Here is a 15,797-nt window from a genome sequence, read left to right on the forward strand (position 1 = left end):
ACATACATACAAATTTGCATAAATATATGCAAAACAAGCTATTTTTGTTTTAGAAACCTCGATGGGCTGTGTTTCTGTCCAATATGCAATGGAAAATAAACAATAGGCGATACTATACTTCAGCGGATTTTACAACTGTCCACCAACTTGATATAAGAGGTGTTAAGGAAAGAATATTTTAGTATATTTCTTTAAATTAACTTCCAATAATAATCGTAATTATTGATGGATAATTTGCTCGATGGAATTAAATTTGTTTACTTGCAAACTTGACGCACATCCATGAAAAGAGCGTAGTATAGTGTAAGAAAGCTGCAAAAGCACAGGCATCACCTGCTTCTCTTTTATTTCCTCGTATCGTGGAGGAGGTTGTGAATAATTACGGATGAATACATACTTGTAACAGTCAAACTGTAATGACAGATCCAACTTACTGAGACATAAAGTTGAGAACGACGCTGAACTACGCATTCACGAATAATTGATATCATAATGCGCATGAAGGGGACGCGCGCTGAGGAAACCGTCGGAGTAGCTTTTGAACGTGAGAGCAGGTGGTTCAGTTATGGGAAAACAGGCCTCTATGGATATCCAACGAGGTAATTTCACATATTGCCTAATAAATATTGGTAAAAACCAGCGGGATTAGCAGAAATTTCTCTTTTATCACTTTAATCGTTGAAAATAAGAGGTGAATAATTGAAAATAATACAAAACTGGAGACTATAATTTTAGATAATACTACGGATAGTGGAAGAGAAATATGACATATTTAATCCTGCGACTGTGAATTATTTTTTAAGTACCTATTTATAGATAGAGATGTAGATTTAAACAATGTGTACGCTTGGAATTACAACCTGCTGAAGTTTATGGGTATCTGGCCGGAGGAGAGGAAATGGAACCGATCTTCCAGTTATCTCGTTCTATTACCGTGTATCATAATGCTGTGCTTCGCATGTGCTCCACAAACAATTAACCTTCCGATAATCGCCGGTGACTCTGACCTGGTGATCGAGAATCTATCGACTAACATTACCGTCATGGTTTCCCTTATGAAGACTCTGACTGTTTGGATCAACGGCATACGTAAGCATTTCACATAATTAGACAACAGTAAATTAAAAAATAAATATGGATTTGTCTTCTTTTTTAACTAAAAATACTGCCAAATATGCAGATTATACTCTTATCTATTTACGCTATATTTTAAAATATTCATTAATATTATTCTAATTGTTACACAAGCAAGATCCATTAAGACTTATTCTATCTACCATTTCCTTCTCTTCCAAGCGTTAAAGTCTCTACTGAGATACATGGCCAATGACTGGGACAAAGTGACGAATAATACCGAACGAGAAACAATGGTGAACATTGCAAGGATCACTAGAAAGATTACAATAGGAAGCACATTGATGGTTAACATCGTAATTCTCGCTTTTGTGCCTGCACGATTGTCTAGCATGAAAAATAACGACATTACACTATTCCTTCGTGGCTATTACCCGTACAACACTAGTATCAGTCCAAATTTCGAATTGACAATGATCGGTCAATACGTGGCTGCCATTTATGCAGCGAATACGTACACAACTGTAGATACTCTCGTCGTCCTACTGATTTTCCATGTCTGCGGACAGCTTTCGATTTTGAGGCAAGATTTAGAGAAGATTCATTCGTACGATAAGAAAAATATAGAAATGAAGATGCAGAAGATTGTCGAAAAGCATGAATATATAAATAGGTTCGTATTAAGGAAATTTGTTATTTTGTTGAAGATACTAGGGAATATATACAGCGAAGAGAATAAGTTGGAATAAGTGTATGCTTATTGGAATGGTAATGTTAATTTTCGATGTTTAAGTTCATCAATGTAAAATCATTGTATGTTCGTCTTTTATTTTCTTCGTCTCAATCTTTAAGCTCATAATGTTGTTGTCATTTGCTAGCTATTAATCTTGTCATGTGTACAACTAAGGTTCGCGGGAAGGATAGAGAATTCCTTTAACCTGATGCTTCTGCTTCAAATGCTGAGTTGCACCATCCAGATATGCTCTCAGTCTTACCAACTTATTATGGTACGATGAAAAACATACCTTCTTGCAAGTGTATATCATATAAAAAATTTCAGAAAATATTACAAAATAATATATCATTATTCTCATAATTCAATGTGCAGTCGTTAGGAGAGAATACAATGGAAGACATGATTTTGCAAATTTCGTTCCTGTTGATATACGTAGCTTACGTAATGTTGCAACTGTTTCTATATTGTTACATGGGAGAAAAACTGGCAGCCGAGGTACTTTTTAGAAAAGGAAAATGAATGGATTGTCATATCTAGAGGTGGGAAATTATTAAAATTTTCAATTTTTTCAGAGTACAGAAATAGCTAACATAGCCTACAGTACAAAATGGTACAATTTACCTCCCAAAAATGCAAGATGGCTTGTAATTATTATGTGTCGTGCCAGGTCTTCACCCTTACAAATTACAGCAGGCAGATTTTGTTCCTTTACTTTCGCGCTCTATTGTCAGGTAAGTGTAAACGAGTTATTGTTGTGTACTATATTTTCGGAAATGAAGATGATTTTCGATCTTTTAACTGGACTGCTGTATGTCGTTCTATGTCATATGAAGCGATTTGTGGAGACGATGGGCTTAAAAGCTGCATGTCACTATCGTTTCTAGAAGAATAATGCAAGTATAAAAAAATGATATGCGCTATTATATTGGTCATAGGAAACCGTAAAACTTTTTCCTGATTATTTTTTTCTAATACATACCATTTGGAAAATACCAAGAAAAAAGCTGGCTAATAAATCCGTGAACACCCTATTTGATTAAGACTTAGCTTAGATATAAAATAAGTAGATGTGTGTAAACCTTTAGATGCAACAGTATTCTCAAACACGTTTCGGAATGAGCAGAGATTAGAAAAATATGTAATGCAAATCATTTATCCGGAGTGTGAAGATGAATAATAATCAAAAATATGTATATACATATATAATATCTCACATTTATATAAACATATACAGAACAATATTTCTTTTTTGTATTCAGGTCTTAAAAACCTCGATGGGATACGTTTCTGTTCTATACGCAATGAAAAATAAATAATAGACGATCCGATACATCTGTGAATTTTATAACCGTCCAACAGCTTGATAAAAGAAGCGATACAAAAAGAATATTTTCGTATACTTCTCTAAATGATACATTATATCTCAAAGTAATGAGAATTAAAATAGCGCAACAAAAAAAATAGATACTGTGTAAAGTAATAAAATTATTAATTATTAAAGCGATTCCTCGACACCACGAGTGTTTCTCAGAAAACCTTGAAGATATCATCTTTCCCTCTTTTCGCAGATCGACATTTTTCCCATCACAATTGTTGAGAATAAAGAAAAATTGGTCACCGTTTGCTTTGACGCGTACAGATAAAAAATGAGCAGTCTTCCGAGTTTGCTGGCAAAACAATGTATGTATGTGTAATTTAGCGAAGTTTGGTACAATTCTTCCTGGACCCTACGCCAATGAGTTGATGATCCTACTCGATATATGTATACTTGTAATGCATAAATATTTTTGCTATACCCATTTTATACCAAACTATTAACACACATATTAGCAAAGGTTTACAGAAAGTATGTGGTTTGCTGTGACAGCAGTCAAATGAGTACACAAGTTAGGGGAAGGTTCTTCGCGTCATTCGCATCCCCTATGCTTGGTTTATAAATTCGTACGTCGATCTAAGGCAGTGACAGCTACGCGTGTGATACGGGGATATGATTTTCTGTGTTTTCAGGTCAGACCAGTAGTACGCTAGTAGTGTCGGAGCAGCATTTATGGAGAGTGCAGTTTTTTTTAGTGGATTGTTATTAACATTTAGCATTTCACATAATTCATATTATGCATAATACGCATAGCGTGGTATTTCTGCTCTCCTTCGAAAAAAATATGAAGCTATGAAATATTTTCTTCTAAAAAAAGAACTTACCATTTGGATTGCTCCTCTGGGTTCGGCTAACCCTGTACTTGCCCCTTGTCTTTAGCCTTGCAGAAAATCGGAACTGAGAAATCGTCAATTTTGCGGCCGATAATAGTATTCGCCATATAGTTCGATTCGAGTGATTCCAGATCTGTTCGTTTTTTGGTTTTACTGACGTCTTCGACATTTACCTACAATCAAAGCACAAAAAGTGAAAATTTTTATTCAATTGAAGCGTGAACGTTTGGATTATTGGGATTTGATTCATGGTGATATAGCTTTTCATAAAATTTGATGGCTGAGATTGGATAGCAGGTCTAATTTGGTGATCAAAATTTGCAATATTTCTGGCGAGATTGTTTATCCTCCTATTTTATCGAGTGTAAATAATTGTCTAAGTAATGTATTACTGTGCTGTATGCAAAAAGTAATCATGATTGTGTGTAATTTAATAGTATTATATAAAATAATTTATACATAACTACAGCTTTTTCCATTTTTTAACAATTTTCTATCTTACCCTTTTAATTAAGCAGGTGCTTTCTTATTCTTATTATTAAATGTACCTCTATTTGTCTTATATTTTTCTGATACAATTTGTTTCCATATAATATTGATATGTATGTGTTCTCGTCTCACTTACATGCTAAATATTTTCTTAAAACATTGAAACTCTATTTGTCGGTTGAAACAAAAACAATAGTTAGTTAAAAATTTCCTATGATACCTTTGTTCATGTACTGCGAACAAGCCTCCGTTTACAAATGTGAAGGAGTTTCGCATCGAATTTGAGTAACACATAAATGCGAATAAAAACGTAGCGTGTTCCATAGTAAAAGTTTCTCAATAAAGGCAATCAATTATTCAACGAAGAAGACAGAAAGTATCCAGTAAGTAGTTAAGTTAAAGACAGTTTGTTAGCAGGCGAAGACGATTAAAAAAATTTGTCTATCCTCGTAGACGCGAAACTTCGAAGTTTGCACGTACTACTTGGAAGTTGTAACATTTTCACATGAGGTGGTTTCTCACGTACGGAGAGGAGCAGGCATTTTTCTTTCGTGTAAAGAACGAGAAATTCGTGGCAGTCATTTAATCGTGCAGCTGGCGTGTGCGTAGTTCTAATGGACTTCGATGCAGGTACCATTTTTAATTATTTTCGTGAATTTTACTTAATCTTCGAATATATCATGGGATACCTAAAAAGAAAAATACAATGAAAAATAAATTATATAGTAACATTCCAATTTCACTTTAAAAAGTTGCAACATATCTCATATCATATTAGTTAATTTTTATTATAAGAAATACAATCATTCTAAAGAAACTTTAATATCTCCTAGTATTCAATAAGCGTAAGATTTTACGTTTTACGTAAACTCGTTTACTTTTAAGGATTGAAGACAGCCATTGGATGGAATCGTTGGAACATGGAACTAATTGGCATCTGGCCGGAACCGAGAAGAACTGACGAACGATTGTCACATTTCAAGGCTCTATTTTATTTGTCCATAATAACTATATTTGGAACTGGACCGCAGAGTGCGAACCTATTTTTCATATGGGGGAATCTTGAGTTGGTGACAGAAAATCTGTCAACAGCTAATATTCCTGGTATAAACGCGATGATAAAGCTGATCTTCGCTTGGTACTACAAAGACAGTACGTATAGAGAGGACAAGCGATCTACTAAACAATTACAATGGTGCGCGCTTAAATTCTATTAGATCGGGGATCCACGTTTTTCTCGCGGAACAGCGATTTTGTTCTGGAAATATTCCCAGTCCCCTCAATAAGGACAAAGAATAAACTTTGGATTTAAGAGAAAAAATTGCACTGGAATCTTTTGCATTTTTTATAGATTTTTCTTTTTTTCTTTGGTATTTAAATCACATCAACCACTTGATTATTAGCGACTATATTATTTTATATTTTTTTGATATTATGTTACTTATATCTAAAAACTCGGTAAGGTCTTTTGTTTTGTCAATATATATATAAAAGTTGTGGTGTTTAGCGGTGTTATCTTACAAAAATCTCGTTGTTTACACATTGAAGTGATACGAGTTAATAGGCCATTTAACAAATTAATTAGATTATATTTCAAGCTTTCAAACCTATCATGAAATCTTTCTACGATGACTGGCGCAGTGCGAAGACGGAAGAAGAAAAGGCAGCGATGCTGAAGATGGCTAAACCTGCGAACTTTATTTCCGTCTGGTGTTCAATATTAACTCTCACAATGGTCACTGCATATTTAAGCCTTAGATCTATTACCGTCTATCTTTCTGATAGACTACATGAAAACCAGGATCGTTTGAGCTTGTATCCTGGATATTTTCCCTATAACATTCGACCAGTACCGATATTGTTAATGACCAATTTTGCTCAAGTAATTGCGGGATATTCAGCTACTATTTGCTATACCACTGTCGACACTTTTATCGCTATGTTAGTCCTGCATATATGTGGACAATTTGAAATTTTAAGGAAGAAATTATCAAGATTAATGGACGGCGAGGGAGGAAACAGAAGCATAGATGAGTTTCAAAAGGAGTTGGTTTGGATTATTACCAAGCACGAGCATCTGAACTGGTAAATAGCATATCTCGATATTTACCAGCTTTTTATGTATTAAATTATTATCTTATAATAAGATTTCTAAAACGATCTTTATAATATTTTGCAAGGATATTCCCTAACGTATTAAATGTGTATTATTTTGTTCTTAAGAACAATACTAGGAAATTTGAGTTTTCTTTTATGTTATGATAATCTCAATTCTTCTTCAATACCATGATGTATTTTGATATTACCATATTTCAATACTTAATGTTCTCCAAGGCAATCATTTGTTAATATTCCAATACTTAAAATTTTCCATATTCTAGTATTTCAGTATTATAATACTTCATTTTCTAACATTCCAACTTGAAACACTAATCCTGGTAAACACTTTCATTAAAGGCTTGCAGAGACGATCGAAAAATGCTTTAGTACGCTATTGTTGCTACAGATGTTACTGTGTACCATCGAAATATGCTTTCAAGGTTTCTTATTCTTCAACGTAAGTTACGTTTACTATATTCTTTATACTCCGTGGTTGTAATATCACAGTAATAACGCAAATTAACCAGGTATTGATTAAAAACGAAAATGAAATCTTCAACTTTCAACTGGTTTTCTTTGTCCTCTTCGTCTGCTTCATCCTTGTACACGTGTATCTTTATTGTTACATAGGCGAGATGCTTCTCATTCAAGTAAGTAATCCTTCTTGCCACTGTAATCAACATATTCATAACTGAGTACTGGTAGATCCGATCTCATGCTCTTTCTAAATTGGAAATCGTGAATAGAGTTTTAATGTCTGACTCGTCTCTCAAGAGCAACAATTATCTCAATCGTATTATAAACCATGAAGTCGGAACGATATTAGATTAAATTTTTATAGCATCGCTAATTATTAATTTATTATTGTCCAAGTAAAATAAAAATGTTAAACGTGAACACAGTGCTTTCCATGATCAGAATAGATAAATAATCATCTTACAATCATCTTTTTTAAGAGATAATAGACACACATACATATATCTTGATTTTTAATTTATATTTAAAAAAAAGACACAGAACTAACTTTGAACGAAAATTTCACAAATGTTAAGATAATTATAATTATTTTTAATTCATCGATGCTTGATGAACAAACGAATAAAGCAGAGGCTCATGAAAGAATTAGAAAAGTTACTTTGGATGGTTTCAGAGTAGAGAAATGAGCAATTGCGCGTACGAATCGAATTGGTACAACGTCTCACCTTCTGAAACCAAATGTCTTCTATTCATCATGAACAGGTCCACTCGTCCACTTTGTTTGACTGCAGGCAAATTTGGTATCTTCTCTATGGAACTGTTCAGTACCGTATGTACAAATATCAACTCATTAACCACGACTATCCAAATACATAATTCACAGAAAAAGAGGAAATCACTTAAATTTTGTTTTAGATTCTAAAAACAGCGATGGGATACCTTTCGGTGTTACTAACAGTTGCAAATAACGATTAGACTTGTTCATTCGTAGTCAAGTTGCGAACTCATCTTTAGAGCACGTACCGTGATCTGTACGATTGTTCATTTGCAATTATTTGAGCGAAGTGTTATCACAGCTACGACATATCACGATACCGTTTGTAAAACTTGAGCGTATTAAACGTTACAACACAAGACTAAACGAGAAAGTGAATATTCTCCACATCACAAAAAGAACATCCGCGATATAAGTAAAAGTTTCGAGCTTCGATTTCAGCTCGATTAGAGGCAAAGTTTCCTTTGCTGGCTGATAGATAAGATAATTATCGAAGACAAAGTTTCACGAAGAAGGCAGACCATCGAAAATACAATTTCTATATTTCAGTACGTCGGCCCTCGACGTTGGCTAACCGAAAGAGTTCGAAATTGCAAGGTTTGTTTCGCTTCGCAAACTTCCAGATTGCGCCTATTAAAAGTTCCAGAAGAAAGGTTTCAACATCACTATTGTGAATGCGTAATGGGCGGCACGAAAGGCCTGCGCGTAATCTGCAGGATCAGTTATCGAAATATCCCTGCTGAGGAAACAAATAGAACAGAGACGTCGCGTCGATTCAGTCCGAATTTAATCCTTTCAACCGGTGGAAAAATTTCAATTTTGAGATTCGCGATTCATTGACATTTTTTTAAAGATTCGTTTCAAGAATTATAAACTGTCGAAAATATAATTCAAGTAACACAATTTCCACAGTTGTGGAAGATAAAAATTCGTTATTTCTTCAAACGAATCATAGTATTCTATAATTCCAGTTACCGAATTCTAAATTTGATTTGCCCTCCTACAGTTCTATAGATGCAAATAAAATCGTAAATATTCTGAACAATGTTCTTTTCTCAACGCGTTCAAGCTACGATGTAACGATTGCCTACAATTATAATTCTTGATAATTGCAATATATTCATAATTAGTACGTTCTCAAAATTACGTGAGGTATCGTTCGAAAGAAAAGATGGACTTTGCAATGGGTTGGAATCGTTTCAACTTGACGTTACTCGGTGTGTGGCCGGAACCGAGAAAAGTATCAAGAGGATCACGATTACTTTCGAGTATAATATTCTGGTTTACGACTATTGTGACGTTTACTTTTATCTGTGCACCACAAACAGCAAATCTGGTACTGAAATCGACTAATTTGGACGAAGTAATCGAAAACTTATCGATTAATATACCGATCGCCTTTGCATTGGTTAAGCAGATCGTTCTACGATATTATAAGAAAGGTAATTATACCCATACATATATATTTATATTTATATTTATATATATTTACTTATACATTTGTTTTTCCAAATCTACCTAATCAAAGAAATAAAGTCTAAACGGAGACTTATTTCACCCTTGTAATATTCTAAGAAATATTTTGTGTAGCCATAAATATAATCATAGATCCATAAATATCCTTAGTTAATTAATCTTTCACGATTCTAAATCAAGCTGAATTAATTTTATCCCTTTTAGTATCAATACATGAAATCAATTATTCCGTATCAATACTTAATTTCGAAATACGTACATGCGTATAGGTATATTAGACCATACGTGAGCTAATTTAACAAGAAACACAAAGATCTAATTACTAATGCCTCACATAATTATCCATTAATATTTTTCTAAAATATGTGACGATATTCACAAATGTAATATACATATAACAATTAATATCTCTTTAGCCCTAACACTATTACTCAGCCAAATGTTCGACGACTGGACCGAGCCAATCGCAAATCAAGATCGTCAAATGATGTTAAAGAATGCGAGAATTAGTCGAATGATATCCATAGTCTGTTCCACTCTAACGTATCTCATGCTTTTCGCTTTTATATCGCTGCAAATTTGGAGTAATATGCAAAGTGCGTCAGAAGCCGATCTAGGAGGACTCCTTCATCCAGCCACGTTCCCTTACGACACAAGCAAAAGTCCAAATTTCGAGATCACATGGCTAGGACAGTTTATGGGCACAGTGTTAACCGCAATATGCTATTCTTGCTTCGACACGTTCCTTGCGGTTGTTGTGTTACACTTGTGCGGTCAATTAACTGTTGTTAGAATGGCTCTCAAGGATCTAGCTAACACGATGAAGAAGGATAATAATTACGAAAGATTCCATGAACGACTAGGATTCATTGTGAACAGGCACAATCTGTTATCTAGGTTGGTATAAACAATTTCATAGTGAACTAAAAATGTTTATTGAAATGTTTATTAGAATGGGTCTTAAAGGAAGGTTTACTTCTCTCGCCAATTATTAAAAAAAGAGAAAGAAAAATAGATTAAGTGTTACTTAAAGAAAAAAAGATGTTAATAAATTTAGAAAAATGAAAAATGCACAACGATAATTTAATTAAATTAGGATTTAAAGAAGCATTTGTGATCCAAGGTTTGCCGTGATCGTGGAAGATTGCTTCAATCTCACGTTACTTATTCAAACTGTAATCTGCACAGCGATGTTTTGTCTTACTGGATATCGTATGATAACTGTATGCTGAAGTTAATATTACATTGGTATTTTTCCGAAGAGACTAGAAATTCCTATATAATGTACACTCCGTTCCATTTTAGTCCGTAGATCAGGAGGAAGCGGATGTACCAATAGTTGGAATGATATTTTTCATCATACACGTAATTTATACTATGCTGCATCTTTTTATTTATTGTTATATAGGAGAAATGCTTCTAGGGGAAGTGAGTTATTTATACATATAGTAGAATATTTTGTTAAAGAACGAAAGTTCAATATTTTTCTGGCTGAAGTAACGTTCCAGACGCCCTAATAAAACATTTACTTTCAGAGTAACGGTGTTGGACAATCAGCATACGAATGCGAGTGGTACGATTTACCACCGAAGAACGCCATTTCACTAATTATCGTAATATGTCGCGCGAAAGTATCGTTTCAAATAACAGCTGGAAAATTCAGTCCCTTCTCTCTCGAACTCTTTAATGCTGTGAGTCAAACGATCATGAACCTAAATTATTTTCTAATGGATTTTTACACACATTTAGACATGGATCCGAAGAATTGACAATGATATTTTGTTAGGTTCTAAAAACGTCTGCCGGATATCTTTCAGTATTGTTAGCCATGAAAGATTAACTGGTCGGAGAAAAGTAACATAATCGTATGGTTGAAATATATTGGTTCTTGTATGTGGAAGAAACAATAAAATAACACAGTACACCGAGCATTTTATAAAATCACGTTACATATCGTATAAATATTTTGATATCCGTTCAAAGGTTCATATTACGATTCATATAGCTCCATAAGAATGCTTTTATCCGAAGGAATTGCACAAATATTCGAAGAATCTTTTGGTTAAACGATCAAAACATTGAAATATTCATAAAACTCACATTTCATTGGAATAGCACGTCTTCCAAAGATTTTGCTTTTGGTTATTTTCTCGTCGTTTTCACTTCGCCGTTTTAACTTACTGCAAGGAAAAAATATGAAATAAAAGAATGCATCCTATATTATATACATTATAATTATAAGAAAACAATGTTATTGCTGTCATTAATATAAAAAAAATTGCACTTGTATAACATAACATAAAAAACCACAATATACAGATAAAGAGCACGCGATATGTCGCGTAGAGCAATCTATACGTTGTGTCACTGCAGCGTACAGGGAAAGACTGCCCTTACAGAGACTTCTGGAACCACCTGAACCCTAAGTGAAAAATATGACAGAAGAAAGCTTCATACTGGACTACGTACTATATTGAAAGTATTGGCATTACTATATAACTGCACATTTAAAAAATTCGCATAGAATAGAATTGAAATTTTTAATTACGTTATATTTTATTTTTATATATTAATCCTACAAATATAATATAATAAACATACCATATAAATGTAACCCGTACAAATTTAATTCAATCTATTTCATAAACATAATTTTACAAACTATATATTTTATATTTTATAGAATTCCTGGATATTATCTTCATCGGTTAAACAAATTTCTTTGACAACGTTACCTTCTAGTAATAATTGCAATTATTCATAGATTATTTGCTCGATGTGATCAAATTTTTTTTACTTATGAATTTTGACTAAGAGAGTTGCAAAAACGCTGGCATCACATGCTTCTTCCTTATTTTCTCGCATCATGGAAGAAGTTATGAATAATTACGAATAAATACGTACCTGCAACTGCCAAACTGTAATGATAGATGCAACTTACTTCGACATAAAGTTGAGAATGACACTGTACTACATATTCAGGAATAATTGATATCATAATGCGCATTCGGACTGTATGAGGGGGAATATGCGCTGAGAAAAATGACGGAATAGCTCCCCAACGTAAGAACAGGTGATTCAGTTATGGGGAAAAAGGGTCTCTATGGATAACCAACAAGGTAATGTTACATATTAGTTAAAAAATATTTGTAAAATGTAGCAGTAGTTGTAGAAAATTTTCTTTTGTCATCTTAATTGTTAAAAATAAATGATTATGTACGTGAAAATAATACAAAAAGAGCAAAAACAAAGGATATTATACTTTTAAGTAGTATACATACATCGCAAACGGAAAAAGAAATATTATATATTAAATTTTGCAGTCGAAAACCATTTTTTAGAGAACAATGTTTTAGATTTAAAATACCAAAAAAATGGAGACTATATTTTTGAAGAATATTAAAATTAGAAAAAAATGTTATATATATACACACAACTGGCGACAAGTTCGAACCCTTCGGTACCCCCTCGATGAGTAGAAATAGACGACCATATCCGCTAAGACACAGTCAGTCGACGAAGTAATATCATTATCTAGTCAATCAATCAGTCAGTCAATCGCGCGAATCAATATCAGTATATAGTCAGTCAGTCAGTCAGTCAATCGCGCGAATCAATATCAGTATATAGTCAGTCAGTCAGTCAGTTAATCGCGCGAATCAATATCAGTATCGAATCAATCAGTCAGTTAGTCGGGCGAATAAGTACAACGAATCAGTCTAGCGAATCAGCATAACAATTAGTATCAGTACCGCAGAATCGCGTAATCTTGCAACGAATATCATCAACCGAGCAACGCTTGCGATTAACTTTGTATTCTACACTTTAAAATATCTGTAAATATAGTTAATCTAATTAACTCGTCTCCTGATTACTTTAACCAACAATTCGTTTCACCGTCCAACATAAAACTTTTTCCTGATTATTTTTTTCTAATACATACCATTTGGAAAATACTAAGAAAAAAGCTGGCTAATAAATTCGTGAACACCCTATTTGTTTAAGATTTAGCTTAGATATAAAATAAGTAGATGTGTGTAAACCTTTAGATGCAACAGTATTCTCAAACACGTTTCGAAATGTGCAGAGATTAGAAAAATATGTAATGCAAATCATTTATCCGGAGTGTGAAGATGAATAATAATCAAAAATATGTATATACATATATAATATCTCACATTTACATAAACATATACAGAACAATATTTTTTTTTTTTTGTATTCAGGTCTTAAAAACCTCGATGGAATACGTTTCTGTTCTATACGCAATGAAAAATAAATAATAGACGATCCGATACATCTGTGAATTTTATAACCGTCCATCAGCTTGATAAAAGAAGCGTTACAAAAAGAATATTTTCGTATACTTCTCTAAATGATAAATTATATCAAAAAGTAATGTGAATTAAAATGGCGAGACAAAAAAATTAAACACTGTGTAAAGTAATAAAATTATTAATTACTAAAGAGATTCCTCGAGATCTCGAGTGCTTCTCAGAAAACCTTGAAGATATCACCTTTCCCTCTTTTCGCAGATCGACGTTTTTCTCATCAAAATTGTTGAGAACAAAGAAAAATTGGTCATCGCTTGCTTTGACGACTACAAATACAAAATAAGCAGGCTTCCCGGTTTGCTGGCAAAACAACGTACGTTTGTGTAGTTTAATGAAGTTTGGTACAATTCTTCCTGGATCCTACGCCAACGAGTTGATGATCCTACTCGATATACGTATACTTGTAATGCATAAATGCTTTTGCTATACCCATTTTATACCAAACTATTGACACACATATCAGCAAAGGTTTACAGAAAGTATGTGGTTTGCTGTGACAGCAGTCAGGTGAGTACACAAGTTAGGGGAAGGTTCTTCGCGTCATTCGCATCCCCTATGCTTTGTTTATAAATTCGTGCGTCGATGCAAGGTAGTGACAGTTACGCGTGTGATACGGGGACATGATTTTCTGTGTTTTCAGGTCAGACCAGTAGTACGCTAGCAGTGTTGGAGCAGAGTGGAAAGCATTTATGGAGAGTATAAGGGGAAGTTTTTTTAGTAGGTTGATATTGGCATTTTGCAGTTCCCCATAATTTATATTATGCATAATACACATAACCTGCCATTTCTACCTTCCTTCGAAAAAAAGACGATGCTAAGAAACATTTTGTAAATTGGAAATCGTGCATCGAGTTTTAATGAATGACTCGTCTCTCAAAAGCCAACAATTATCTCAATCGTATTATAAACCATTAAGTCGCAACCATAATAGACTAAATTTTTATAGCATCACTTATTGTTAATTTATTATTGTCCAAGTAAAATAAAAATGTTAAATGTGAACACAGTGCTTTCAATAATCATAGAAGAGATACATAATCATCCTGCAATCATCTTTTTTAAAAGACAATAGACACACATACATATATCTTGACTTTTAATTTATATTTAAAAAAAACACACAGAAATAGCTTTGAACGAAACTCTCACAAACTTCAAGATAATTCTAATTTTTTTTAATTCAACAATGCTTGATGAACAAACAAATAAAGCAAAAGCTCATGAAAGAAGTAGAAAAGTTACTTTGGATGGTCTCAGAGTAGAGAAATGAGCAATTGCGCGTACGTATCTAGTTGGTACAACGTCTCACCTTTTGAAACCAAATGTCTTCTATTCATCATGAACAGATCCACTCGTCCACTTTGTTTGACTGCTGGAAAATTTGGTATCTTCTCTATGGAACTGTTCAGTACCGTATGTACAAATATCAACTTATTAACCATGACTATCGAAATACATAATTCACAGAAGAAGAGGAAATCACTTAAATTTTGTTTTACATTGTAAAAATAGCGATGGGATGGGATTTCGGTGTTACTAACAGTTGCAAATAACGACTAGACTTGTTCATTCGTAGTCAAGTTGCGAACTCATCTTTAGAGCACGTACCGTGATCTGTACGATTGCTCATTTGCAATTATTTGAGCGAAGTGTTATCACAGCTACGACATATCACGATACCGTTTGTAAAACTTGAGCGTATTAAACGTTACAGCACAAGACTAAACGAGAAAGTGAATATTCTCTACATCACAAAAAGAATATCCGCGATATAAGCAAAAGTTTCGAGCTTCGATTTCAGCTCGATTCGTGGTAAAGTTTTTTTGTTGGCTGAAAGAAAACATAATTACTGAAGGCAAAGTTTCACAGAGAAGACAGACTATGGCAAATACAATTTCTATATTTCGGTTCGCCATCGCTCGATCTTATCGTCGGCTAACCGAAAGAGTTCAAAATTGCAAGGTTTGTTTTGCTTCGCAAACTTCTAGATTACGCCTATTAAAAGTTCCAACAGAAAGGTTTCAACGTCACGATTGTAAATGCATAATGAGCGACACGAAAGGCCTGCGCGTAAACTGCAAGATCAGTTATCGAAATATCCCTGCTGAGGAAACAAATAGAACAGAGA

At 33.6% G+C, this 15,797-nt stretch overlaps 3 protein-coding genes across 3 annotated transcripts in view; 2 read left to right on the plus strand and 1 right to left on the minus strand.

The window, feature by feature from the left end:
* The window catches only part of LOC100651408, a 79,407-nt gene that overhangs the window by 60,345 nt on the left and 3,265 nt on the right, over window positions 1-15,797 (minus strand). The window contains exons 2-4 of the mRNA XM_048408933.1: window positions 11,436-11,515; window positions 5,034-5,196; window positions 4,010-4,191 (exon numbers count right to left, since the gene is read on the minus strand). The gene's annotated coding sequence lies outside the window, so the exon portion shown is untranslated. The remainder of the gene's footprint in view (window positions 1-4,009; window positions 4,192-5,033; window positions 5,197-11,435; window positions 11,516-15,797) is intronic.
* LOC100650930 (odorant receptor 4) lies at window positions 559-11,422 on the plus strand. The gene is given in 10 exon segments (XM_048408490.1): window positions 559-1,089; window positions 1,297-1,747; window positions 1,982-2,081; window positions 2,183-2,305; window positions 2,383-2,541; window positions 6,093-6,592; window positions 6,965-7,064; window positions 7,135-7,257; window positions 7,758-7,884; window positions 11,099-11,422. Coding segments are annotated over 10 exon segments (1,977 nt in total). The 5' UTR covers window positions 559-872; the 3' UTR covers window positions 11,176-11,422.
* Window positions 9,695-10,307, plus strand: LOC100650815. The gene has a single exon (XM_012312100.3). The coding sequence runs from the start codon at window positions 9,775-9,777 to the stop codon at window positions 10,240-10,242; it is 468 nt and encodes a 155-aa protein (XP_012167490.2). The 5' UTR covers window positions 9,695-9,774; the 3' UTR covers window positions 10,243-10,307.

This window comes from Bombus terrestris, chromosome 9 (genome assembly GCF_910591885.1).
Source record: "Bombus terrestris chromosome 9, iyBomTerr1.2, whole genome shotgun sequence".
NCBI lineage: Eukaryota > Metazoa > Arthropoda > Insecta > Hymenoptera > Apidae > Bombus > Bombus terrestris.

Coding starts and splice junctions, on each gene's coding strand:
- LOC100650815 (XM_012312100.3), top strand. CDS start 9,775: ATGTTCGACGACTGGACCGAGCCAATCGCAAATCAAGATCGTCAAATG.